At 43.4% G+C, this 27,688-nt stretch overlaps 2 protein-coding genes across 4 annotated transcripts in view; both read left to right on the forward strand.

The window, feature by feature from the left end:
* The window catches only part of OGA (O-GlcNAcase), a 45,134-nt gene extending 37,701 nt beyond the window's left edge, over positions 1-7,433 (forward strand). The window contains exons 14-16 of the mRNA XM_020790780.3: positions 1,409-1,601; positions 2,389-2,548; positions 3,808-7,433. Of these exons, the coding sequence (XP_020646439.2) occupies positions 1,409-1,601; positions 2,389-2,548; positions 3,808-3,944 (490 nt within the window). The 3' untranslated portion in view covers positions 3,945-7,433. The remainder of the gene's footprint in view (positions 1-1,408; positions 1,602-2,388; positions 2,549-3,807) is intronic.
* Positions 7,434-17,035: 9,602 nt separating this feature from the next.
* NPM3 (nucleophosmin/nucleoplasmin 3) lies at positions 17,036-25,515 on the forward strand. 3 transcript variants are annotated; one of them, XR_002300313.3, is made up of 7 exons: positions 17,036-17,223; positions 18,643-18,728; positions 19,887-20,006; positions 21,093-21,186; positions 21,614-21,750; positions 23,120-23,160; positions 25,054-25,515. XR_002300313.3 is itself a non-coding variant. In XM_020790865.3 (6 exons), the coding sequence occupies exons 1-5, from the start codon at positions 17,148-17,150 to the stop codon at positions 21,733-21,735; spliced, it is 498 nt and encodes a 165-aa protein (XP_020646524.3). In that variant the 5' UTR covers positions 17,038-17,147; the 3' UTR covers positions 21,736-21,750; positions 25,054-25,515. The 3 variants fall into 3 exon arrangements, 2 of the variants coding, with proteins under 2 accessions (XP_020646524.3, XP_020646525.3); XM_020790865.3 differs by lacking the exon at positions 23,120-23,160 and having other exon boundaries at positions 17,038-17,223; XM_020790866.3 differs by lacking the exon at positions 23,120-23,160 and having other exon boundaries at positions 17,038-17,223; positions 25,167-25,515.
* Positions 25,516-27,688: the final 2,173 nt, after the last annotated feature.

Genomic DNA, 27,688 nt, shown 5'->3' on the forward strand with positions numbered 1-27,688 from the left:
CAATTGAGAAATATGAGCGAAAAATGTAAAATATACTTCGAATATATACTAAAAAAAAACTACATGAGTGTGTTTTGCAAAAATAACAGTCCTCTAATACAGATCTTTTTAGTTCATATAAATGAGTAATCCTTAAAAAGAAGTCCGTTCTAGCAAAATATGAGCGTTTGTTTAAACAACATAAGACTTGGGTTTAGTAATTCAAGAATAAAAGGAAAAACTATTTTCCTTTAGTAAAAGGTTATTTTCTTAGCAAAACTATTAATTAGATAAAACTCTCATACAATCACTTAAAAGCGCTATTACAGTACATTTTGTTATTAAACCAGTTTTAGCAAAGCATAAAGACAGTAAATAATTCACATCACATTAAATATTTCTCACCCAATTTCTCAGCAGAGATTTCTCCCATTTGCAAAAACACTTTCCTGTGCTTCTTGGGAGATGTTCCTTAAACAAGATAGAAATCTCTGTTTATATATTTTTGATGTTTTGGATTAGTCAAAACATTGTAATGTATAACTTCTGCTTTCTCGGGAACAAGCAGTTTCCTTGGGTCTGCTAGGGTACCAGCCAGCTTAGTTAGCTGAGCCATAAAGTTGCCCCCACTTGGAGTAATTTCCTTAAATCCTTTTAGCAGTTTGTTCTTGAGATTTATAGTTTAAAATGATGCAGTTCCTGGGCCAAACCTCTGTTGTGTTTGAACACTAGCATAACGGTTTGGAGTAAATCTGGTGAATTGCTACAAATTAAGAAATCATCATAGTTATTATGGTTGAGCTGCGAGTTGTATTTAAGCTTGCTATGGCAAGCACCTATACTTGTTTCTTAGTTTATGGCAATTAAATGTATATTTATTAAGCCTAAAAGTTAAATAAGCCATTCATTTCGCTTGACGTATTGTGCTAATATTGCAAAACCTCTTCTCTGTTTAATTTTTTCTGAGTTATTTGTGTATTGAGAGTTTGGAAATAATGAGTTACAAATAATGACATTACCTGTTGCGTGTTACTTTCAGGGGTAATGAAGATGTCCTTTTGCCCTTTTTTCTATGTTGAAATGTTAACTTGAGCACATTACTTGTGAGGAACAAGTTACTTAATTTGTTGCTTCTAAAATATTGCATTTTCTATTGTTGTCATAGGAATCGGATGTTATGTTTTCAACAACTTTTAAAAATAATGAAACAAGAACATGTTAGTGGCATGTTACATAAAAATAATACTTAGCTATATGTAACTTTAAGAGTAACAACTGTGGCTAACACATAGGTTTCTTTGGATAACAATCCAGGCTCAAGGGTTGTTGCATAGATTATTTAATGAGACATCTGTGATTTCTGCTTTTTTGACTTTGGGTTTAGCAAGTGTTCTGCTTCCTGCATTGTTGTTTTTTCATTTTCTATCAGGCTGGTTGGTGGGTTACTTTCCCTCAGCCCAGATTACTGCTTTGTTTTGGAAGATGAAGATGGTATCTGTGGTTATGCGCTGGGCACTGTTGATGTAACTCCTTTCATTAAGAAATGCAAAATTGCCTGGATTCCCTTCATGCAAGAGAAATACACTAAGCCAAGCAGTGACAAAGAGTTATCGGAAGCAGAGGTTAGTCACGCTGGTGTATGCTTGACTTGTACAACCATTCTGTATTTCTTCATGCTTCTCTTCCATATTGGCTTTAGAATCCTGGTAAGTCTGGGGATAACCGGCCCTGGAACTTTCCAATATCAAGGCTTCACAATTACAACATGTAAGTCATGGAGTCCCCAGTAGTAGTTCTGCTTTGACCTCTAGAAACCCCCATCTACAGTTTCTTGTAACTTTTGAGTTATATTGAGTTTTATTTTTTATTTTATTTTATTTTGCCTTGTGAGCTGCATCTCTTCATTATGTCTCAGGATTGAGATCCTCAGTCTTTTAAAAATATCACTTGTGAGCAAAGGTCCCTCTGAAGTGTGCACGTACGCTCCCCTCCACTCAGGCTTCTCCTCTGTGCACCCACAGCAGTAGTTTTCAGCTCCTTTGGTTCAGGTTGCGGTGGAACCCCATGCGGCGCAGGGGGGCTGTTGTGCACCCACGGGGCAGAGCCCGCCAACCTGGACTGAAAATTAGAGAGAATGTTGTTCATGAGAGGTTCAGATTATGAGAGACACCAGCTTCCAGAGGGGAGATTGCAGTTTTTCCAGCCAAAGCTTTCTAGTAAAAAATGTGCAGATCTGTATCAAGTTAGGTGAAGAAAGGAACTGTTCACAGTCTACTGCATTCAGCTCCTTTCTGGGTTAATATGGAATCATATTGATGAGGATACCTCCAAAACCAAGCCCTCTTTATTGGTGACACACTGTGCACAGGGTCTGATTCTAAAAGGTTGCTTCTGGTTTGTGCATTAAAGAAAATAATGCTGAGCTTCCATGAGGAACAAGAAGTTCTGCCAGAAACATTCCTTGCCAATTTCCCATCACTGATAAAGATTGACATCCATAAAAAGGTGACTGATCCAAGTGTGGCTAAAAGCATGATGGCCTGCCTTCTATCCTCCCTCAAGGCAAATGGTAAGTTCCTGCAGCTGTCTTAACTTGTGTGCAAATATATGCAGGAGTTTGTCTGCTAGACAAAATAAACATGCTGTGTCTATAATGCTGATCTGGAATTTTCATATATTCTACAGAATTAAATTATTATAATGTGATGTTTATGTATCTTCCCCCCCCCCCCAATATTTTATTTGAAATGGCAACTTACTCAGAATTCAGCAGCTCGTCCCTATATGTTGTCAGTTTCTCAAGAGTAATGGCCTTCTGTATGTTCTTATCCTGTTCCCCTAAAGTAAACCTTTAAAAGTCCCACTTATTGTGCCCTTATCTTCAGAAGTAAAAGATTACCAGGAAATGGCCAGTGGTATGGCTTTACACTAGAATTTCCTGCCAAGTGAGGTTTCTGTCCATCTACCTCTTACTCTTCAGAGTTTTTGTTTAGAGGTACTTTGGATTTTCAAGTAGCTATCTGTTAGGGACAACATATGTGTTATGTGCCATCAAGCCATAACTACATTATAGCAACATTAATAGGACGTTTAAAGTAAGTGGGATATTTAAGGAGTGGTTTTACTAATCCCTCACCCCCGTGAGTTTCCAATGCCAAGCTGGGATCCAGACCCACGTCTCCTGTGTCCTAATCCATTACTCTATCCACACTGGGTACAGTAGTAAAAATACGTTTTTAAATTAAGAACAAAAATCTGCAATATTTGTGACAGTAGTGCCACTTACTGTGTATGCATGGGCAGCAAGCAAGTTGGTGTAAGAGTCGCTTCACTGATTCAAAGATGGGCAATAATGTATCTCTTTCGGATGCCCACATCATGGCTGGTTATCCTAGACAAGACTTCATTTGGAGCTGTTCTTTGTGAACCACACTTCCTTAAAATATTGGTAAACATATGGTGACTGAAATCTAGAAAATCATACAACTAGTTCCACAAAAAATCAGACTTTAGTTATGTATGCAAAATGTATATGATGTTTCAGCTTAAAATTCTAAGAACATGGCCAAGCCTTTGTGCATACTGAAAACAGCTTTTTAGATCTCTTCAATGTCTGTAGCACTCAACCTTTGACAGCATAATGAACTGGGGGTGGGGTTTGAATGATAAGAAGCAGTGCACATAAACATCTATACTGTTGCAGATGTTCATGATGTTGAGCCAGAAATGGACAGAGCACCTTGAACTTTTCAGAGAAAACTAATGATGTTTGCAAAGTTTCCACTTAAGTAACTCTTTTCTGCTTCCACCCTTCCCTCTCCTTTTTAGGCTCCCGTGGGGCTTTTTGTGAAGTCAGACCAGATGATAAAAGAATCTTGGAATTTTACAGCAAGTTGGGATGCTTTGAAATTGCTAAAATGGAGGGATTTCCAAAGGATGTTGTTATCCTTGGAAGGAGCCTATAAGGAGTGTCTCAGTGAACTTTTGATATTGTAATCACCTAACTGTTGGAGAGTGGTGAGCCTGAGGTTTATCTTATTGTCTGTCCATGCAAAGGCAGCAGTCAGCTGGCCTGACAGGAATTATAAGAAAATCCATCCGTTACCCTCTCTGAGATGCTGCTGAAAATACTGTTTAGATCACTGATACTGGTCATCCTCATTTCCTGGTCCCAGCAAAGTGCCAAGGAATATGGCATATGATGTAGCCTCAGGAGGAGGTTTCATGTGAATGAATTCCCAAGGATATACTGGTGGCAGTTACATGTCTCCATATCTGTATGCAACAGAATGGCTGTTTTCTCTATCCCCCTGTGTCATGATGTGGGATTTCTCCTTTTACAGAGGAAAACAAGCTGAGTAGAGAAAGCCGAACACTTGACAACTCCAGCCTTCGAGAATACAACTCCAGGGTTTGTTGGTTGTTTTGCTTACTGGTAGGGAGGGGAATTGCCATAATGTCTAAAGAATATTGGTTAAGCTTTGTGCTTTGTAGGGATAAACTGTGCATTTGTCTGTGGCAAAGTCACACAGTGACAGAAGTGTAAATTTAAGTGTGTAAATATATATAAACTCGCTGTATGCTGACACTTTGTGTTTAATTGTTTTGTAATTATTTTGCTTTCCAAAGCAAAGTGGTATTGTTCTGAGACAGCACTTTTGAATAATGTCTAACCGCAGAGGGACTAAAGCCAACTTCACTACTGGCCTTTTCTTCTGTGCCTCATGTATTTCACTAGAAATGCTTGTTTGGAAAAGGAAGAGTGCTGATCTGGAAGGGTCATTCCTTTATAGGATGAATTCTCAAAAGGTGAAATAGACACTGAATTCTGTTTTCTCCTGCTGGGGAAAAACTGGTCAGAAGACAATCCAGTGAGAAGGTTACTGCTGTTGACAGCCAGTCAATTGCCTGTCCACACTGGTGGGTGGAAGGAGGGAACACTGACTTGCAGCTCCCCAGTCTCCCCATGTTCAGTCAGTTGAATTAAATCAGGGTCTCCCAAGTCATGCACGTTTGTGGATAGACTTTTCATGAACAAAATAAGCATATTTTACTCATAATTTTAAGTAGTCACCTTATTTTAGTGTTATTACTGCTTGTTCCGAACATTTACATTTTTTACAGAAAGCTAAAAAATGAAAGCTGCATGACTAGAAAATGTAGTTGGGAGGAAGATGTATTGATTAGTAAGAGTTATTGCAGTTCTTTTGATGCCTTTTTCTCACAAGGCAATCTGCCTAGATCACACCACATTTGGTTCATTTTTCTGCAATCAATTGTATCTAACTTCCTTTAAAAATTACTACTTGTGAGAAAGATTTGAACCGAGTTGATCTTCTTTCTGTAAACCCCCTATGTATCTGTAGACTTGAAGTTTTAGTATGCTTTTTCAAATGGCAATATTTTGTCAATATAGTTTGCTGCCTCCATTGAGAAGCTGACAGTTCGCCTCGGTTATAGTTACACTCACAGGCATTTGATTTTCACTATGTGAACAGTTTTAATAGCAAAGTATTTAAACTGCAGCAAGTACATTTCACTTGGGGAGCAGACTATGATTGTAGGTCCTACATAATTCCAATATGGTTTTCACTAATTTTCTGTGGCTTTGAGTGTATGAATAGCAGCTGGCCATATGGTTTAGGTTTAATGGAATGTCAGAAAAAATAAAAATATGATATGGATTTTAAGGCATTATGTAGTTGGGGGGAGGGAGCATCTTGATTTTTATACTGTTAACATAAACTCAAATGTATCACTGTTTTAAGTTAGCTATGTGATAGTTTTGAAAATCTGGATCTGTCCCTCGCTCAGGCTGCAAAGCGATTTATTGACACAGCTTTCAAGGTTATCAGTTTTCATTGCATACTGATTGGAATGCCACTTTCATGACTGTCTTTAGACCTACTGTATCTATAGCAGAACAATGGACTATGTAAAATTGTATTTTGAGACCATGTGAGAAATAGAATAAATTGCAAAAGTGAATGTAAAAGACATGTCTCTGTATAATGTTGCAGAAAGAGTGGGCACAAAAGCATACTGTTCTTCATGCAGTGCTTTAAAACCCTCTACTATTCTGTGGCAGAGGTCGATAGTTCATAATGGTCTCAGCTTGGCCATATAGCATAGCAAATCTGCCTCTGAACTGCTTCCTTTAAATATACTGTTCTCTGTTTATCTTAAGAAATTGTGGGGAAGGTCCATAAGCTTATCTTCAGCATTGAGAAATATCAGCTTATATTTAGGAATTATTAGTAATAAGAATGATGATGAAATAAAAATTTTGTCCACTAACACTCCTATGAACCTGAAATGGTGGTCCTTTACCACAGCTTGTAAAGACGTCTGACAATAGCTAATAGTTTTGAAGACTATGCGAAGAGGATAAGGGAGCTACATCGGGTGATGTGGCTGATTGAAGTCCTTTTGATTTCATGCCAGTTGACTTTGCAGACTTTCAGACACTGGGAGCCCACAGACATTTGCTTTGCTTAAAAAACAAAACAAAAGGAAAAAACAACTTTCTATAAGGTAATTTAGTTTGCATTTTATTTCCTCCTTTCATTTATGGAAGCTGTGGGATGGGAGGAGGAAGCTGTAGATTATCAAAAAATTGCTGCTGGCATCATAGCAGCAGCTATATTTAGTAATTGAAGTCTTCCTCCCATCTTGCAGCTCCCGTGGTTTCCACAGTATGAAAGGGACCATGGGGTCAGCAGGACCAAAGTAGGAAGTGTTTAGTTTCTAAAAATCACCTCCTTTTGATATCATCAGCATTCTACAAGTGCTGACAGGATTTCAGCCAGTATTTTAATGTGGGAGTAATAGTATACACAGACTTTCATGCTCACACTGAGAAATGTGTGGCACATGTGTCAAAGCAGTAAAATGATTTTTTCTTCAAGTTTTAAGGGCTCTTTGATATAAGGGTTTGTTTTTTTTCAAAGTGTGTTTCAAAGTGATAAACAGCATGGTGAACACATTAGCTCCTCTGTTGCATTGTTCAATACAAGTAGTCCATTGTGGTGCAGTAACGGATCGCTGTGCTGACAAGAGTAATTTAGGAGCTTTTCCAGTTGAGAGGCTTTTGTTTGCCTGTTGATATGATTTGCTCCCTGTTATAGAGAACTAACTCTCACATAGAACACATCTGACAGGAAGATTGCTGTGATCCCATTTCACCTCCTCACCTTCGTAAGGTGGTGGACACTCAGTCCACCTCATTTTCCCTCCAGCCCCACAGGTTTAAATTAGAGACTATTATATATCGAAGACTTTTCCTGGATGTCATTATGAGACCAATGCTAACTGCATGTAACTTGACCTATTGTTAGGCTATGTAAAATCTGAACTGTTTTTGTTGCTTCTTTTGCTGTTTGACTAATTTTTCTCTTTCTTTTTTTATATTTTTCACCCCCATGTCTAATATTAATAAAGTTTTTAATTTGGAACCTGGGGATTGAGTGTATACTTTCAAATAAAATCCAAGGACATATTCCCTTATATTACATATCTTCATGTTGTATAACAATTCTAGGCCTGAGAGAGGTAAAAGAATCCCAAACTCAAATTTTCCTGCAGAGATAAGGAAGACAGCTGGTGGTTTTCCCTCTTAGCCTGGAAGTCAGCTCAGTTTTTTCAGCATGCTTCTCAGTCAACAGTAGGAAAATTATTGTGCCAGGTGGTGAAGGTCTGAGAGCATGTTACAGGTGAACAGCGGTTCTGATCCAGCCCTTCTTCCTCCACTATAATATACACATAAAGAACCTTCTCTGAATGTAATTGCAACTATACCTGCACAGGCATGGAAATAATGTCCAGCTTGGTGCTAGAGCGGTATCCTTTGTTAGATGCTAGCATGCTTACTGCAGTCAAAGTTATCTTTGAAAGTGACAGTTTTGGATTTTTTCATTCCAAAAATAATCTTCAGGCAGCTGGTTCTGGAATAATGGAATAGTCTGCTGAAAAAGTATCTCTTCCCGCCACCTTGGAGAATAATTCATTATAATTCAGGTATCTTACTGAGCAGTGAAAATATAGTAGTTTATATTAGCATGTAGTCAAAATCTTTAAAAAGCCCCCCCCCCCCAAATCCTGGCTTAGTTTGTGATCATAAGAAACTATATGGGGAAATATATTCTCCATCAGAGAAAATAGCAAAAAGAAAGTAGTAGTGAGAAGCAGCTTATATAATTGGAGATAATTATATTGAAATTTAATACAGCTTTGTTCTCTGCACTTATCTTCACCCCTCACTTTCAAAGTAGAATGATAGAGCTTGGAAAAATAGGACGACAGCCATTGGATGTAACATACCTATTCTAGATGCCATGGAAAAGAGCAGGGGAAGACTGGATTGAAAAAGAAATAAAGGAGAGGAACAGGTTGGAGATACCAGTTCCATCTTAATCGATTTCCATAGCTGCTGCTTCATGGTCTCTGTGAATGCACACGAATGGGTTATTCTACGCCTGCGCAGGACATCTCAGAAGTTTCTAGAGCTCAAAGACGTGATTAGTGGGACGTTCCCCCATGGAGAGCGCCTGCTGCGTCTGCTTGAAGTCCCCTCAGTTCCTTTTAGCCACTGCTTAGGTCAGACTTCTCGAGGACTAGAGCAACTAACTTTTCAATCGTGATCACCTATCGTCATGTCTGCCTTTATAGGTTTCATTTTATTTCTCATTGACATTTCCCCCTGAGTTTTTTCTTTCTTACGTTCTCTTTTCCATATTTTTCATCCTTTCATTTTCTCCCTCCCCCTTCCTCCTCCCACCTTTTTATGCCCCCCTGATCTGTTCAAGCGGTGTGTTTCTTGTTCAAATAAGATCCCCCTATCTGATGGTCACGACTGCTGCCTTTTTTTGTTTGGAGGAACAGCAGCAAACTATCTTGCCAAGAGTGCAAGAGGCTGACTACACTGGCCTTCAAACTCCGGCTTTAGTGGCTCCACTCCTTTCTGTGGGAAAGTTCCCTCTAATCACCTACGTACCTCTTCCATGGAGCTTACTTTAAATCCTGTGCCCAGGCAGGAATTGCCTGAATCCGTATCCAACCCAGCCATGCCATTTCCCAAACCGAAGGGACCTTCGAAATCTTTGAAGTCGAAATTGGTGTCGGTATTGAAATCATCCTCCACACAGCCTCAGGATCATTCATCTAAAAAGAAGGAGGAGCACGTTAAATCCAAGAAGGCTAAAAAAAATCTAAGCCTTCTCAACCTCATGAACCTCCATCAGATGTCCCTTCACCAATCTTAGAGGAATCCTCGAGAGATGTTCCCAAATCTTTGTTGGAAGGAGAAGACCCTCTCCCACTATCTCAAGGGCAGGCTCCCGTTTCCATAATGAGCCTTACGCCTGGTCTTGGCCTCTTGGTGGCTGATGTTCCTTTCAGCCTGGTCTCGGCCCATTCTAGCCCTATATCTCCAGGGCGGGCAACAATCATCTAGCTGTCTAACTTGGAATCCTCTTTCCATCAATCTCCCCCTTGAAAACATTTAGCAAAGAGATGTCATCTTTCACCAAGATCCTCCACATCGAGAGATCTATTACTATGTCCACAAATCATCTTGACATCATCTCCCTCTTCTATATTGAGACTCTTACTATGAGAGGTATAGTCGATCTCAACACTGTGAGGACAACATCAATCTGTATTCAGAATCCTACTACTATGATGAACCGAAGAGGGTTTGGTATGCATACACTTACCCACCTGAGTCTTCAACATCAGTGCCACCTTCACCACCTCAACACTACCGTTGGTCTCGTCAACCAAAGCCTCAACCCATACCAAGAGGCTCGATCCCCTCTAAATTGGCTCTTAAACACCACTCCTCTCAGCCATCTGACCAACCAATGTCAAAACGTTCCCATACATCCTCCATACCGATCTCCATCTCTACCTCCCAACCTAGCACCACCCTTCCCCAGGTTCGTTCCTCATCTGTACAGGTCACCATCACATATACAGAACCGCCTCCTGCTCCAGCTGATTCGGGTAAATGCTTGTCCACTCTCTTCCTGCAACTCAGACCACCTGTTCAAAACCTCAGCACCGATCTCCTTCCGACTTGGCAGCTTCTGACATTCATCATCCTCTTTCTGAAGCTTCTCAGGAGTCCCCATCCAGCTTGCCCACATCCAATTCTGATGTGGTGGGCAATCATCCACCTTCTCCATCAGAGGACTTTACTTCCTACTTTCAACTTGTTCTCCGTATGGCAAAGTCTCTCGAGCTCGTAGTCAAGCAACCTCCACCACTGACCCCAGTGGGGCTTACCCTCCATTTTCTACCAACCATATCAACAACCACAATACCGTCCATACAAACTTCAAACATCAGACAGACCCTTTACCAGGCCAACTACCTTCTGACTCCAGCCTCAGGCTCAACGTCATCAAGCTTTCCATCACCCCAAAGAAAGGGCAAACAGTATCTTTGATTTTCTCCAGTCCAAGGTCAGCTATCCTATTCCTTTCCGCATACACCTTTTCCCCTTCTTCCGAAATTGGTCCCATATCAGAAATGACTATTGGGTCCTTTCCATCATCTTCCACAGTTACCTTCTCGAATTCATAGAACTCCCTCCTGTCAGTCACCTCAGACATAGTCCATACTCGCCTGATCTTCGAGACGAAGTCTCTCTTCTACAGAAACAAGCTATTCATACAGTTCCAAACCAGGATCTTCACACTGGCTTCTATTCCAGGTACATCACGGTTCCAAAATGAGATGGAGGCCTCCGTCTCCCTAGACATTCTCCGTCCCATCCTCTATCTCAGACACCTCAACACATACATCCAGCCCCGCTTCCAGATGGTCACTCTAGACACCATTATCCCACTCCTCTCCTCCAGAGACTGGTTTGTCGTAATAGACATTCAAGACGCATATTTTCACATCTCTATGCATCCTCATCATCACAAGTACCTCCACTTCTAATTTGAAGGCACTTCTACTTTGAAGCCATCGCTTACCAGTTTTGTTCCCTTCCCTTTGGCTTTTCCACTGCTCCACGGACTTTCACAAAATGCCTTACGCCAGTCGCAGCTTACCTCCGCCTACAAAGCATAACGGTTTTTCTCTACGTCAACGATTGACTCATCGTATCAGACTCTTATTAAAAGGACCCTTATCAAAAAGCTCAAAAAGACGCTTGTTTCACTCTTTCCACACTAGCAGACCTCCGGCTCAAGGTCAATTTCGACAAGTCCCGTCTCGAACCCTCTCAGACCACAGATTCATCCATGGCCATAGCCTTTCTCCCTTGGGAGAGAATGGACAAACTGAAAACCACAATACAGCCCTTTCGACCCTTTGCGTCAGTATTGGCTCATTGGACTCAACATCTGCTCAGCCTTATGGCCTCGAATTTGGACATTGCAGTAGTCCAACATGCCAGGCTCAAAATGAGATATCTCCAAGCTTGGTACCTTTCTCTGGTCGACCCCCCCCTTCCAAACTGTTGCTGGTCACTCCAGAATTGGCACATCAACTTACCTGGTGGACCTTCATTCCACATCTCACAGTGAGTCGTCCGTTCTCTCCACTCCAGCTCACTTTCCAGGTCACTACTGACACCAGCCCCACTGGATGGGATGGGGTGCTCGCTATCAGGGCCACAAAATCCATGCCCTGTGGTCAAACCGAGAACAGACTTATCACATCAACCATCTAGAACTCGCCATCATCAAGGCTTTCCGTGCCTTCCACCCTCTCATAGTAGGTCAAGCTGTTCAACTTGCCACAGACAATACAGTGGTGCCCCGCATAGCGAGGTTAATCCGTTCCGGATTAACCCTCTCTATGAGGAAACATCACTAAACGGGACGAAAAATGCCATTGGAACGCATTCAACTTAGTTTAATGCGTTTCAATGGCTTCTATACTCACCGTTAAGCGACGTTTCCTCATAGCGCCGCCATTTTCGCGCCCTCAGTAAGCGAGGGCAGGGCGCGAAAATGGTTGCAGCGGCCATTTTGGGTTGTCCGGCGGCCATTTTGGAGCCGCCGAACAGCTGATTTCCCGGCGTCGCAATGCAAAGATCGGTAAGCGAAACGCTTACCGATCTTCACAGTGCGAGTTTTGGCCATAGAGGCCATTGGTAAGCGATCACATTAGCGATCTCAAAAAGATCGCTATGCGATTTCGTTGTTATACGGTGCACTCGTTAAGCGAGGCACCACTGTATGACTGCCCTTTACTATGTAAACAAACAAGGGGGCACTCACTCGCTTTCTCTCCTGTATCTCGCCCTTCATCTCTGGGAATGGTGCTATACTCACCATTGTTGCTACTCAAGACAATGACATAGCAGACCACCTCAGTCGCCTTACTTCTTGTACCCACGAATGGGCTCTTGACAATTCAGTATACACTCAGCTTTGCCATCGTTGGGATGCCCCTACCCTAGATGTGTTCGCCACACAGCACAACACCAAATGCGACCACTACTGCCCCAGAGCAGGAAAGGAACTAAACTCTGTAGGAGTTTCATGGTTGGGTTTCATGGTCAATTGGGAATCCGAACTCCTCTCCCTCTTCCCTCCCATCCCTCTAATCCAGATAACAATAATCTGACTCCGACAATTCTGCTCCAACGCCATCCTCATAGCTCCATGGTGGCCTCATCAGCCTTGTTCCCCCAGCTCAGAACAATGTTGATCGACATACTTCTGCTACTTCTGCTGACCGAGGACAAGGACAAGGTCTTTCACCAAGATGTCAAGTCCCTTCATCTAACAGTGTGGAGGATTCACTTTCTATAACGGCTGTTCTAGACAAGGCCAGGAAACCCCCCACTCAACTCTTGTACTCTTACAAATGTAGAAACTTTTCCACCTTTGCTGCTTCCAAAGGACTCTACAACACCAGTCTCCCTAGGCACTCTTCTTATCTTTCTTCTCCACCTTTTTCACCTTGAACTCTTGCATTCCACCTTGAAGGTGTATATCTCTGCTATCGTACCACAGCAGCCACCAGGCTCGGATTCTTCTTGGCTCTTCTCCCACCCTACTTTAAACAGATTTTTAAAAGGACCCCACAACAGTCGTCGTCCTCAAAGACCAATGGTCCCTCCAAATCGTCCTCCATGCTCTTACTCGTCCTCCCTTTGAACTTCTAGCCACTACTAATTTTAAACTTCTCTCACTTAAGAGTTTCTTTCTTGGTGCCATTACGTCTGCTAGAAGAGCCAGTGAGCTGGCAGCTCTCAGAGCTGACACACCATATCTGCAATTCCACCCTGACAAAGTCACCTTGTATCCAGATGTTTCCTTCCTACCTAAGGTCATTTCAGACTTCCACCTCAATCAACCTCTTGTCCTCCCTTCTCTTTTTCCCTTTCCGACATCAGACCTAGAGCGCATGCATCATACTCTGGATGTCAGACGCTCCCTGGCCTTTTACATTTCCAGAAGAAATATTTCCCAAAAGTCTCCTCATCTGTCTCTGCTATCATGGTCCACCAAGGGCTCTCCAGCTTCATCACAAACTCTCTCCAGATGGATAGTTCAGTCTCTTGCCTTGTCCTATGAACTAATGGGCAAACCACCACCAGATACTATTAAAGCTCATTCCACCATGGCTGTCTCCACCTCTACCGCTTTTCTTCGCGGTATAAACATCTCTAATATTTGTCACTCATTATCGGCTGGATGTCAGAGCTAAGAATGAAGCTAGCTTCAGCAGGGCTGTTCTTACTTCCATTTTGATGTGACAGCCCACCAACCGGTAAGTGAGCTTGCTAGTCACCCATTCATGTGCATTCACATGGACCATGAAGAAGAAAGGTTACTTACCTGTAACCATGGTTCTTCAAGTGGTCCTCTGTGAATCCACACATCCCACCCATCCTCCCCTCTGTCACTTGGTCATCTCTGCCTTTCTGACAGCGGCGAACTTTTTGGGAACTAAGGGGACTTCATGCGGGCGGAGCATGCACTCCACGGGGGGGGGGAACGTCCCACTAATCACATGTCTTTAAGCTCTAGAAACTTCCGAGAGGTCCTGCACAGGCGCAGAATAACCCATTCGTGTGGATTCACCAAGGACCACTCGAAGAACCATGGTTACAGGTAAGTAACCTTTCTTTCCTCCATTTGTTTCCAGTTAAACTACATTGTATTACCAAAAGCAATGGTGCAACATAGACAGTAGGTTGCTTTGGGGATTATCTCTGTTGCTTGGAGGATCTCTGCAATGTTTATCTGTCACTTGCCAGTCACTTGCCACTGGAAGGAGTTTTTCATTGATAGGCTGATGGAGAATAGTGAAAAGCATACTACACAGAACAACTACACAGAGACACAAAAAAGAGGGCTTTGTTATTCAGAATTCACAGGACTACTTAACAGAGCAGTAAGGAAGCTGCCTTGCTGCTAGGAGAGAGAAGTCTGCTTCTGTCTCTGGTATCTTTGGGGTTTCTCCATCCCCACCACTTGTGAGTTCCCCTTCCATCTTCTGACAACAGAAAGCAGCTACCAGGAAAACTCATCAGTATCCCATTGGGGTAATAATCCTTTTGTTTTTACTGGACAGGAATAAAATGCTATAAATATGACATTCAGCAAGCCACCCCCTGCTTTGCCCACATCTGGGAAATTGACCAGACCTCACCAGAACAGCTTTCATGAGACCAGCTGATATTTCATTGAGCAGTGATAAGCTGCATCCCTGGACTTGATTAGTTGTTCAATCTTTTATAAGCAGGAAACACTAAGCCCAACAGTATTTGACTCTATAGAAAGGTAAGTTTTGTAGTCACTGGTGCTAGTTGTCCTCCAATCACACAAAAGCCAGAACAAAGGCCCCTTCATATCCCTACTGAGTCATGACAGTAAGTGAATGATCATCACCTCAGGTTCCTAATTCTGAGAAAGGGAGCCTTGATTACCTAAACAGATGGCAGCAAGTGAGATAGGGTTGCCAATAGCAGAAGGTAAACCAGTACATTAATACTTTGTACATTTGAAACCACTGTTTCATCTCCATAGTCATTCCCAAAGGGTTTCTTCTGGTCATGTAGGTGGAAATTGACCCAGTATATATTTTCTTTACAAAGGGTGCCTTGATGGTAGCCTCTAAATGTTAAATAAGGTTTCCCTGTCAAAAGATAACCTGTGAAGAAATGAACAACCAGATCTTGTAACTAAGTCAAGTAAATCTTTCAGCTTTAAAAGATACCTTCTAGAGATAGTGTTGAATACCTGCCTTATACCTAAGATAGCTTATACCTTAATGAATTATTCTTAATGTGATGTATGCCAAGTGTTTAGTGCAGTATATGGAATGTGCAGCCATCCAGCTGTTAAGACTTAATGCCCACCATCCTTTAAAATTGAATGCATTACCCGTTCAGGAGGGCACCCTTATTCTGCATCCTATCATTTATTTACTTATTTGTTGCATTCATGTACCTACATTGTTCTGATGAGCTCACGACACTACACACAGCTCTCTTTATCCCATATTTTATTCTCAGCAACTCTATGAGGCACACCAGTCCAAGAGATTCTGATTGCCCCAAGCACATATTTGAACCCACCTTTTTGAATTCTAGTCCAGCACTCAAACCATTAAATCACATTGGCTCTTTCAGTAGTTGAAATGGGATGTCTAATTTAAATTTATGGTTGTCCACATTTAAGTTTAATAATTGTTTGACATGTGAAAAAGTGAAGGACAGAAACATTAAAGGTTTTCTCAGGGTACACTAATCCCAGACATTTTAGAAATCCAAGGCTCTCCTTGCTTTCTTCTAATTCAAAAAGGCCATTGATTTCCAAACTTATTTTGCTGCACCCCTTTACACTTGTAGGTCTTCCAGTGGATATCCACCCCTTGGCTTGACATTTTGTTCAAGAAGTCCAAACCAGCAGCACTTTGGTAGAGAAAAACTCCATGTTCGTCCGTTTTAGGAAACCAGTCCTTTTGCTGGTCTGTAATTTTTGTATACTTAACTGTTTTTAGCATTTGAATATTGTATTTTCAATTATGTAAGCCACCTTGGGTCCTTTTTAAGGAGAAAGGTGGGATAAAAATATTCTTAAAAATAAATAAATACACCCCTGTTTACTTTTGGCTTCCAGAGCTTGGAGAAATGGATGAACCTCTTCTTACAAAAGATTTCAGAGGCAGACAAACTCCAAAACTCAAATTCAGACATAAGGATAATATTTGTGTTTGACAAATTTTGGCATGAAATTTTGCCCAAGCTTTTAAGGTCAGTACCCCTTCCCAAGGCCTGGTGCTACAAAAGGCGGTGCAGAGGGAAAGATGTGGCATGGAAAAGGCCAAGATGATGAAAGACTGCCTTTCCTTACTCCTCCCCCAGGCATATTTTTTATTGGATGCCTGAGTAAAGCTTGTGTAAAGTTTTGTAGCTCTTTTTGAAAGCTGGTGTGATAAAAGTTATCCTGACATACAACTTATCTTTCAACTGCCTTACTACAAGAAGCGGAAACACAGGAAATTGCCCTGCAGAGTGTCACTCTTGGATCATTTGAGTTCAATGTGTTCAGAAACTGGCAGTATTGCTCTAGCTTTGAGAGAAGGGGTCTTTCTCACCCCAAATGGAAAGGCACAACCTGAATCCAGAACCTTTCCCTCTGCTGTAACCTGTCTCATAGCTTTACTTTTACCGTTACATCTATACACTCATATACAGTGTATTGCAGAAGTGAGTACAACCTCTCACATTTCATAAATATTTTAGTATATCTTTTCATGTGACAACACTGAAGAAATGACACTCGGCTACAATGTAAAGCCGTGAGTATACAGCTCGTACGACAGTGTCAATGTGCTGGACCCTTCAAAATAACGCAACACACAGCCATTAATAGGCTGCTTTGGAGATCACTAACGCAGAAGGTCGCCATAAATCGGAAGCGGTTTGACGGAACAGGAGAGCAACAAAACCCCTCTTGTTTGAAAAGGCCCCTTTCCACTGCCATCTCGAGGACGAGGACGGTCCCTTCCCGGTTCCTCCTTGGAGCGACGGCGTCGCTTCGCGACACGCCCAGGTGCGTCCCCGCCCATGGAGGGAAGGCTCTGGGCGGGCCGGCCGGCCGGGGGAGAGGCGGGCTTGTTAACCGAGCCGGGAAGGGAGGAGGAGCGGCGGCAAGGCGCTTCCGGGCCTCTCCGCTTCGTTCGGTGTCGGTATGGCCGCCTTCGTCGACCTGGAGAGCTTCGTGAATGAAATTAAGCCGTCGATTTGTACCAACCACTTCTTGTTCAGTGAGTAAAGAGGGATCCTAACAGTCTGGAAATCGTTCCGACGGGCGACTGTTTTGGGGATGGGGGGTGGGAAAGGAAGGCGCCCTTTGGGATGTGCTGAGCTACCCTTGCGTCTGGAGCATTTGGGGTCAGCGGACGAGGAGAGGAGGAGGGCTCGATTACCCGGGGGGGGGGGGTTGCTAGATCGGGGCTTTTCCCCCGATTTGGTTTCTGCCCGTAAAGGCAGGAAGCACGTGGCAGGCACCGCACCGCCTCCCGACCTCCTGGGTTTGGAAGCGCGTGTGTTTCCACGTGGCTCGGCTGGTTCGGTCGAAGAGAAGGAGGGGTTGGGGTGGGGATATGCCTTGCCCTGGAGATGTATTTTACTTTGCTCGTCAGATCGGGCTCGCTTCCTAAATAGACAACCTGTGAGACGCTTCTTGAACCTAAACGCGGGGATCCTCCTTTAGGCCAAAACGAGTCTCGCCGATCACCACGTGGAACTTAACCGGAGTAAACGTACCTTGTATCGCCTGTTAACCCGTATTTCTCGGCCAAGGATAGTTGGAAAACTGAAACGATGCTTCGGTTGTTAGAGGGTGGAACCGATAGAGGGTAGTTTATTTTTTTGGAATTTAGTTCTGCCTTTTCGGCCCAGTTTGCCGTATTGAAGCCAATGTGTGTGGGAGAGAAGTCGGGACTTATTCTAAAAAGGGAAGCTTTTTCTTTGAGACGGTAGCAAAATCCTGTAGATGAAGAGATTGCCTCAAAGTTTTTTTAGCCACTCAGGCGCAAGTAGATAAAACTTTTGGAATGGGGAATATTAGCAACTTTTAAGTCTCCAGATACATATATCTTGATCAGAATGTAACTGGCTTTTGATATTAATTCTGTAAAGCGAGCCAGTATTGTGAATCTACTGGACTGAGATCAGGGATATCCAGGTTCTGGTTCTCACCCAACCACCAAACTCACCAAGTGACCTTGGCTGATCCCTCTTTTCCTGAGCCTGACCTACCTCACAGGGTTGTTGTTCGGATAAATAGTGGAGAAGGAGAAGCATGTACACCACTTTGAGCTCACTGGAAGAAACACAGCCCTTAGACTCTAAAGTTTTTCTGGCTTGAAAAGGAACGCTTGACTCAGGGTGGTTCCCATCTTCGCAGTAGAAGATGTGGAGACTGGCCATATTGGCCTGATTCTGGAACTTGTAGAGGAGAGAGAACTTTCCAAGCTCCTGAGATATGAAATTCAGATTTAATTTGGCCAGGATGCCTCAGCTGTTGCCCACATGCATATTTCTAGGGTTTTTATGGGTGTGGCTCTATCAATAGGGAAGAAGGCCATGCAATAGTCATTGAAAAAGAAAATCCCATTTAGTGGTAGTGCATCTTTGCTTCATTCATTTCTACAATCAGTTTCCATGCACATTTGTTCCAGGATGTGAGCTGAACAGCAGTGCCCGATCCTACACTTTTGAAGTGTGTGAAGAGGATGAGACTGACCATTTCCTAGCTTTGGATATGGTAAGAGAGTATTTATTTTTCTTGCAGTGGAGGTAGTCAGGTTGGGCAGCCTCTGGGTCCTTTAATAAGGTCTTATGTGTAACATCTTGCTCGGTTGCCAGAGGGGACTGGGAGTGAAATATAGGCAAGTGAGATTTCAGATGGCAAAGAGATGGATCGTGTCATCCTTCTGATAGCTCACTTTTCCCATGGCCTAGCTGTGGAGAAAGGAGAGCCTTTCCCCCTCTGTAGCTACTGATGCTACTGCTGTAGCATCTCTGGGGCTTGCAGAGATGGGATAGCCCATTTAGTTTTGTACTCTGATTCTTTCCTTTGAAATCTCTTGTTAAGAAATGAAGTAGCATGGATGGCTGCTAGAGGAAGTAGAATGCTGTTGCTCCAAAAATCCAAGCTTGAAATGATCCTTCCCAATTTAGAGAGAAAGATGGGCTAGGTAGAGAGCCTGTGGGGTTGGTGAGAAAGGACATGTTACTTTTTTTGGATTGTAGTTCCTAGAATCCTCCAAGGGACATGGAGAGAGTGGTCCTGGCTGGAGAGATTCAGGCTTTGCAGTTCAAAATAGGAATTCATCCAACCTGTGATCCTTCACAGGACCCAAAGGTATCCTACAAGGCCACAGTTGCTCTTCCAGGCCTTGTGGAATTCCTTATCCAGGCCGAAACCAAAGCTTGGAGATTTAAAGATGAAATCCCATAGCTGGGAGTGCCCATAAGCAACTAGCTTGACACTGTGTGAAGAATTAAGTCTTTGCCTCTTCTTATGTTCTGATCCTGCATCGCACAAGAGAGATTTCGCCCAACACCCACAATCTGCCTTGGAGAAAATGTTGAGGGGGAAGCTACAAGCTACCACCACTCCTTCTGCCATTGATAGAAACACTTCCATTGGTGGAAGGCCTGAACGGGATCCCATCCTTAGGCTGGTTGTGGTTGCCTAAAGGACATTTGTACTGCTGGTTTTGAAGAGGGGCCTCCGTCGAAGAAGACCTTGTTCCTTTATCCTCAGCTTACACATGTTACTGGCATGCTCTTGTGCTTTTTTCTCCCCTGCTTCCAACTTTCTTTGTATGAGGGTTTTAGCAGTAGAGCCTGGGAAAGTGTATTCTTTTTTTTTCCTTAAGAGGGTGCTTAGTATCCAAGTTTTTTTTTAATCTTCAAGGTTTGCCTGTCAGAAGGTGCAAAGGATGAATGCAACATTGTGGAGCTTATCGGGCGTGACTATCAAAACAAGGAGATCACTGTGCCAGTGGCCAACCTGAAGTTGTCATGCCAGCCCTCGGTAAAACAATCGGCTGAGTTGTGAGTGGGGTGCTGAGGTGCTTGGGAAGAAAACGGAGCCATGTGGAGGTTACAAGAACTGGCAGGAAAATCAGGAAGAGGTTCTTGTGGAATGTTTGGCTTATGGCTGTCTTTGTAATACCCACAACACAATTTTTTGTGCAGTTGTGAATCCTTTTCTTTGGTGTATGCTCTGTGATCTAGAGAGGGAGTTTTTGTTCATGGGCATCAATGGATTCCTTTCATCCCAGAGCAGCTGCCTTTAATCAGTTCAAATCCATGGTTTGATTCACACTAGAATCCATTCATATTGAAACCGAAATGAACTGTTGCACAGATTCGTCCGAACTGAAAGGCATCAGATTGCTAAAAGCTCAGTTAGTCCAGCACTCTGTTCATACCAGCCCTATGGACAGCCAGTGCAGCAGAACGGGCATCTTTCCCCTCCCTTCCTTATTCCTCAGCCAGTGATAAACAGGCACACTCCTTTGATGGTGGAAGGGGATGTATAACCATCCTAACTAGGAGCCATGGATGGCTCTGACGTCTGTTAAATCTCCATTTAAAGTTCTCCAAGTTGGTGGCCATTGCAGCTTCTGGTGTTTGTGAGTTCCACAGCATCGCATGAACAGGTTCTTCTTTTTATGTGTCCTAAATCTGAATTTGACCCTGATTTCTTGTGTTATTAAAGAAGGGAGAAGAGTTTTTTCTTACCTACTTTCGCCACAGCATGTGCAACTTTATGCACCTCCATTGTGTTTTCTTTTTTACTTGTCTGTTTTCAAAGCTAAACAGACCTGTATAGTGTAACCTTTCTTGACTGAGGAGTTTAATTCCTTTCACTGGTTGATTGCCTGTTTCTGGATCGGCAGTATGTTTTTCAGAAAATGAAAAATAAAAACTGTTTCTTTAGCTGTATATAAAAATGTCATGCCTTTGAAAATGGAAGAATAGAGATCTAGGGGAGGTACAAATCCATATGAATTATGTGAAGGAGAAAGACAAAGAGTCCATGAATCAGGAGGAGATGGTCCTTTCTTCCTCATATGTGCCTTGATTTTTTGCTCTCTTTTTTTCCCCCCCACAGCTGTGTTTGGAGCATTTTGAGCTTCAACCCCCAGTGACCTTCCGCCTGTGCTCAGGATCTGGCCCTGTCCACCTTGCAGGACAACACCAAATCTGTAAGAAGCTCTGGCTGGGATTTCAGGAGCTCTTGGGGAGGGTGCCTGAGAAGGGAAGAGGTGGCCATTTCCTGTCAAGGAGGGATGTGCAGTGGAATAGACAACATTAAATAATATACATATGTATGCCACCTTCTTTGTTGGATGTGTGACCTCTGACTGCTTTGTCCCACATTCCCTTCATGGCTGAGGTAGTATCATTTAGTCACCTGTAAGTGGGAAGGAGGGCTTGATGGCAGAGCAGGTAGCCTTGCCTGCGCACTGTTTGGAATGAGTCCAGAAGGTAAAGCAGTTCGGCACTTTGCTGACAGGAGGCAGTCCCATCCCCTGAGACCTGCCTTCTCTGCAAGGACTGGGATGAGGTTGGCTGGTAATACATGGTAGGGAGGGGGTGGTGGCTTAAGCAACTGTTCTGGCTGTATCTCAGTTCACAGGAGGGATCCCTCAGAGTCCAGTGAGGAGGATGTTAGCGAGGAAGATGCATCCATAGAAGAGGAGGAGGAGGAGTTCTCCCCTATCAAGCCTGCCAAGAAACAGCGCAAGTGTTAGCTAGCCTTCGTGGAGGTAGGTCTTGGTGGAGACGACTGAGCAGCTTGAAATGTAAGAGGAGACCCCTCTCCCCCCCCCCCCCCCCGGTCTCAGAAGTTTTACTTTTTCAAATATGTGATTAAAGCAAGTAGTGCTTCCAAGTTCTGACACTTGCTACAAGTGAAGCATGCTTTCAGCCTTCGATTCCTAGAAGTAGGTTTGCCACAGCTGATAGAACTTGGTGGCCACTTCCCTCTCTTCATTCCAGGAGCGCGTGCGCACACACACACAGACACGTGGCGTTGAGGGTTAGGGAGACATTCCATGGCTGTGATTCTTTCTGCTCTGCTGCCCTCCTCACCCACCCAGACAAGAGCCTTCTGTGGCATCCTTGGTTGCTGCAGCAAGTACTCCCCTCATTTGCAGTGGCAACCGTGGCAGAGAAAGTCTGGTAGCACATTTTAGATTAATAGATTTATGATTACAAAAACTGTTGTGAGTTACAGTCTCCTTCTTTAGATGTGTGGAGTAGAATCTTAAGAGGCTGAGCTATATATAGGGCCCATGGCTGGTGCTTCGAGCAAAGTTAGATATTAGGAAGTGCTGGCACCAAAACTATTGGTGATATCAGAAGCACCTCATCAGTAAGTATTACAGTTAACACATATGAAATCCTGTTCAAAATTGGTGTAAAGTTATGCCTGTGGAAGCATGTGGGGTGTTACGCCCAGGCAGCCAGCATTGCTCAGTCAGCGGCCTCTTTCCATATTGTGACTCTTGTGCAGCATAGCTGCAGAAGTGTGTGAATATCACTTCTGCCTTGGTTTCTGCTGTTTCCACAGCTTTGTATTACAGACCCATTGCTGTGTGGCACCCGGCTTCAGTCCTAGTATTTTAAGCATATGTTATCTCATAGAACAGGTGTAGGTTGCTTTTGGGAAGTTGGTAAGCCAACTTTCTTCTGTCCTCAGGACCTGTTAGGAACTGCGATGCCACTGAAAAAGTGGAAGGATAATGAAAATGGGCAAAGAATGCCAAGCCAGAAAAGGAACAGGTGCCTATTTCTGGTTTTGCTTATGCCGTGGGAGTTTGCCCTCCACACCCATTTTCATTGTTAAAGGACTGGCCTTGGAGGCTTTCAAGAACCATAGAATTACAGAGGTGGAAGAGACCAGAGGGGCCATCGATTCCAACCCTCTGCCATGCAGAAACTCCATCAAAGCACTCCCAACAGGAAGTGCCAAAAAAACTCCTTTTGGTAGGGGGTCCATGGATGCATTTTGGCCTCTCTACAATAACAAACATCTGCTGACCAGATTATTATCACTGTGATCTGCCTCTAAGATTTCTTCAAATGGTAGGACTTTGGCAACTCTGCTCATTGGTTTTCTGTTCTTGGCTACAGGATGAGCCATCTCTGTGTGACTACCGCTGTAATGGAGACAGGTGGGTTGGGGAGTGTGTATGGACTTCTATGCCACTAAGTTTTATTGTTCTTTTTCTTCTTAATGGTTTCTGTAATTCCCACTAATGGCATTTTCTGTACCTGTGCAGAGGTCCTTGGAGTCTTCCAGAGCCAAGAAAGCTGCTAGCTCCACCCTCACACAACGTTCATTCCTCCACCCAGCCGTTAGCTCCCAGTTCCATTTTGATTGCCACTGAAGCCGTATCTTATGGTCATCCAGAGCCTACTTACTGTAAATAATTCTCATTTTTCCTTCCCCGTTAATACTTCATTATTCTTCCTAAACTATAAAAGAGGGTTTCACCATATAGCTAAAAAAGAAGTATAGTTTTTTTTTGTCATTCCTTCCTTCTGTGGCCCCATGCAAAAAGTGTGATTTGGTGGTGATGGGAATTCTGCTAACTGACAGACACTCCCAAGTGCCTGCACTGTTTAGGGAAGGGGCACCAAATGCAGGCCTGTCAAATTAGCAAAAAATTCATAGAGGTCACAGTAAGGAACAAACAATCTAGATTAAAATGATATCTTTGAGAAGGGTCACTCCAAGCGGTTGACACAATCTTCAGGGAGACTCCAACATCATTTATTTTTATCTGTAAGATCTCCTCTAAATCAGTCGTCATAGAGTCCATTCAGACTGAAGTTAGAGTTCCTGATAACCGGCAATAAAACTAACAGCGTAGAGGCTTTCATAAAAAGGATCCTACTCAAAGCTAGAAAACCATCTACGTGAAAAGTTTCAAATATAAATGGAATAAGTTCATCTCCTTTGCAACATTGCTGGAAGAACATTGCAGTCCTCCATTACTGCACACAGTCCTCCATTTTCTTTTCCGTATGAAGGAAAAAGGACTTTCATATTCCTCCCTCAAAGGTCTACTTCCCTGCTGTAGTGGTGAACCGGAAGGCAGCTCCCCAGCAGCACGATTCTTCATGTACGAGACAGTAAAGAGATTCCTAAAAGGCCTATGGAATCAATACCCCAATATTAAAACACTGTTACCTCAATGGTCTTTACTGCTGGTGCTTAATCAGATGGTGAAACCACTGTTCAAACCTATGGCTATCTGCATTCTGTATTTATTTATATACAAGACAATATTTCTTGTCACTGTTACATCAGCCAGGTAGGCAGGTGAGCTGCGCACATTATACTGTGACACCCCCCTTTCTTGCATTTCTTTAAAGATAAGGTGGTCCTAGCAATAGATATGTCTTTTTCCCTAAAGTTGTGACATACTTTCACGTTCGCCAATATCTGCTGTCGCCAACCTTTTTTTTCAGTCTCTACCACAGACTTAGAAAGATCACTACACACAGTAGATGTCTTCCAGAACCAAGGCTTTTCAGAAGACTAGAAAGTTGTCTCCTGCTAAGAAAGAACAGCAATCGCGTATTCTCGCAATTGATATCCAAGTTCATGTCATCACTATCTAACCAGCTGGCATGAACCTTTGCCTGAGTCATTCCACCAGAGTCCTAGCTTCCTCTACTCCATGAAAAGAGTATAGATGATGGCCATTTGTAAGGCAGCTACATGGTCTCAGCTCATGTTGTTGTTCCTCAAGCATTACTGTATAAACTGGACATCTGAGACAGGAGTGATGCATCAGTTGGTCAAGCAGTAATTTCATCACACAACCTCCCTTTTGCCATGCATTGTGTTTGACTCAGCCGTGGACATGGGAACAGAGAAATAGCCATTGAATGGAGGAATAGGCACTGGTTGTCAGGTTGAGGCTATTAGCTTTCTAGGCTCTGGAAGATTCCAAGGACATCTGCTCAGGCACCGCACGACCCCTTAGTGTGAATTCACAGATGACCACTCAAAAGAACTAGAGTACAGGAAAATAACTCTTCTTTCTTCCTGCCAGGTCCTGCAAATGTCATTTTTCCTGAAATGGAGTGGTCATGGTTTGGCAGATGACTTTATTGAAAATTTTGCTTGTGTTCTCAGTCTGTAACTGATGACTTTTGACTGTAACAGGTGCTCTTGATTTTGAGTTGAAACTGGTGTTTGAGGAATCAGCAGAAACCTAGAAGCCATGTTTTTGAGAACACCGTTCCCTTTCATCCTGGGAAAAGTGATGGTTGCTCTGCTGATCATCTTTTCAGGGTGCTTAGAAAACTACCAAGCAGAGTTTACTTTTTTATATAGAAATATAGATGTTATTTTCTTATTGTGTTAACCGACTGAGAAAAATCTTTATTATGTAGGCCTTTTTAAAAAACATTGTTACAACTTCCTGCTGTGACAGCGAAAGCAAAGTGTATGTTTCTGAGGCCACCTTTTTAACAGTGTGACCTGTTTAGAAATAAAAATGTTTCTAATATTACGTGGGGTGCTCGTTTTTTTGTTTTTCTGTTTTGTTTTCAACAGGAGGTGAAATCTTCAGAGTAACTCTAGAATAATGTTGCTGCAGTTTCTACATACAGAACTTTACATTCTTCCCTCCCCCCCCCCTAACCTGTTAACAGTTTGGGAAGGAGCAGCTGCTGCTCCCAGAGATGATGTGCATGTGATTGATCTCTCTCTCCCCCCTCCCCTCCCCCTTTCCTGTGGAAGGAGCAGCATCCCCAAGAGGTACTGATGCCAGCATCGCTGGTTTCTGATTCCAAAGGGTTTGTCTTTGATTTTAAATGATTGGAAATCTCCCTCTCTTTGTTTATATTTTTCTTCGTTTGTACCCAATTGATAAAGGATACATAGAACATAAAATTAGTAAGTGGATGGAAATACATGAAAACTGATAGGTACATTAGTTATATGTGAGGAGTTAAGTACGATACTAGGAGTTTTATGCCAGTAGAATTAATTACTAAGGTTCCATGTCATTTTTCTCAAATTCTTCTGGGCTGCTCACTGAAGCCTCCTTCAGGTATGTTCTAATGAGAGGTCTGCAGATACGGTGAAGGGTGCATGGTTAATATGCCCTTGTCTTCTCCAGAGAAGATCTGTGAGGGAGGAAAACGCTCACTCGCCGTTTCCATGAGACCGGAGCTCCAGAAAGCCAGGGTCCCTGGCTGAGTAACTGCATGCAGCGGGATGCACTTGCACACACCTTGCTATCCTTTCTCTCAGGAAGAGGCAGGTGGGTCAGGGTGGAATCCCCAGCTCCTCCACATGCACAGCAAAGCCTCTGAATTAGGGCTTCGCCCTCCTTGAGATCCCCTTTAAGGCAGAATGACTCCTTCACCCCAGTTAGGGGAAAGGAACGCAACTTGGAGACGTTAGTTTTTCAGACCAGCATTCTGGCTGAGGATTCTGGGTAGAGACGGGCAAGACTTGCTTTGTGCTGCATCATCACAAGTCGTGCCTTCCCTTCCCTCCCAGCTGCTCCCCCCCCCTCACCAGCTGGCAAGCACTGCTCACCTCCTGCTCTTAGCACAGCTGTCCAGCTGCAACAGGAGCCCAGACCGCCTTTCCCCACTTCCTCCAGCAGCAGCTCACTCGGGTGAGGAGGTGGGGAGGGGATTGCTGCAACGCTGCTTGGAGGAGGTGAGAAGGAAAGTGCTCCTGCTGCAACTGGGTGGTTGTGCAAAGAGCAGGAGCCGGGCAGCGTGCCCCTGCTGGTGAGTGGGGAAGCCAGCCAGAGAGGGTAGAGGAAGGAAACATGCCAACATCTTGCCATGATGTGGCACGAAGCGGGTCATGCCCATCTCTAATTCTGGGACTTGTACAGCTAACTCTTTCAGGTTCTCACATGCAGATATTCTTTGCAAAGAGATTGCTTCACTGCTCATTGCTGCCTATAGGTACCAGAACCCCAAGCTTTCAGAAACTGCAGCGGACATGAATTTATCCCTTCTACTCGAATATAAATCCACCATTAAATAACTAGCAGTTCATGATGGCTTGCTGTAGTCCTCTGGGTAGATGTGTTCAGTTGTACATAGCTTTTAGAGACAGCTGTGGCCTCATCCAAGTAGGAGATGGCTTCAACTCCTTGTGTAATGGTTGATTTGGGGGAGTGTCGGGAACAGCTGGCTTTCTGAAGAAATGGAGGCCAACAAGCTGAAGAATACAACCTTTGCCCTTTCTTGAACACCTGGAAGGATTTTGTGAAACCAGGTTCTGTGTTCAGCCAACAGATGGCAGTCTTGTTAGCATGGCCAGAACCCAAAGCCCTCCCGATTCAAGCCTTTGCTAAAATTCTTGAAGGGAAGAGGACCTAGGTATAAGTATCTGGGGGAAGCACATGCCATCATTCTGCTTGTCCAATAATGACAACAGTACGGTACTGGTGCAAATTGTATTAAAAACATAAATTGCTGTGAATGATGGAGATCATCTCCCACGTCTTTCACTGCTCTAACTGGGAAAGTGTTGTCAACAGGTGTGTGAGAGAGAGGGATTTGGCACATATGGGCCACAACTAGAGAGAAGAACAGGATTAGAAGGTCATGCAGAGGCAAAGGGTTCTTGGGATGCTGCTATCAAAATGAATCAAATGCCTTTTGCAAACAAACTTGTCTAAGAAGAGAGGAGGACTTGCTTGCACCAGGTTT

The sequence above is a fragment of the Pogona vitticeps genome, chromosome 3 (genome assembly GCF_051106095.1).
Source record: "Pogona vitticeps strain Pit_001003342236 chromosome 3, PviZW2.1, whole genome shotgun sequence".
NCBI lineage: Eukaryota > Metazoa > Chordata > Lepidosauria > Squamata > Agamidae > Pogona > Pogona vitticeps.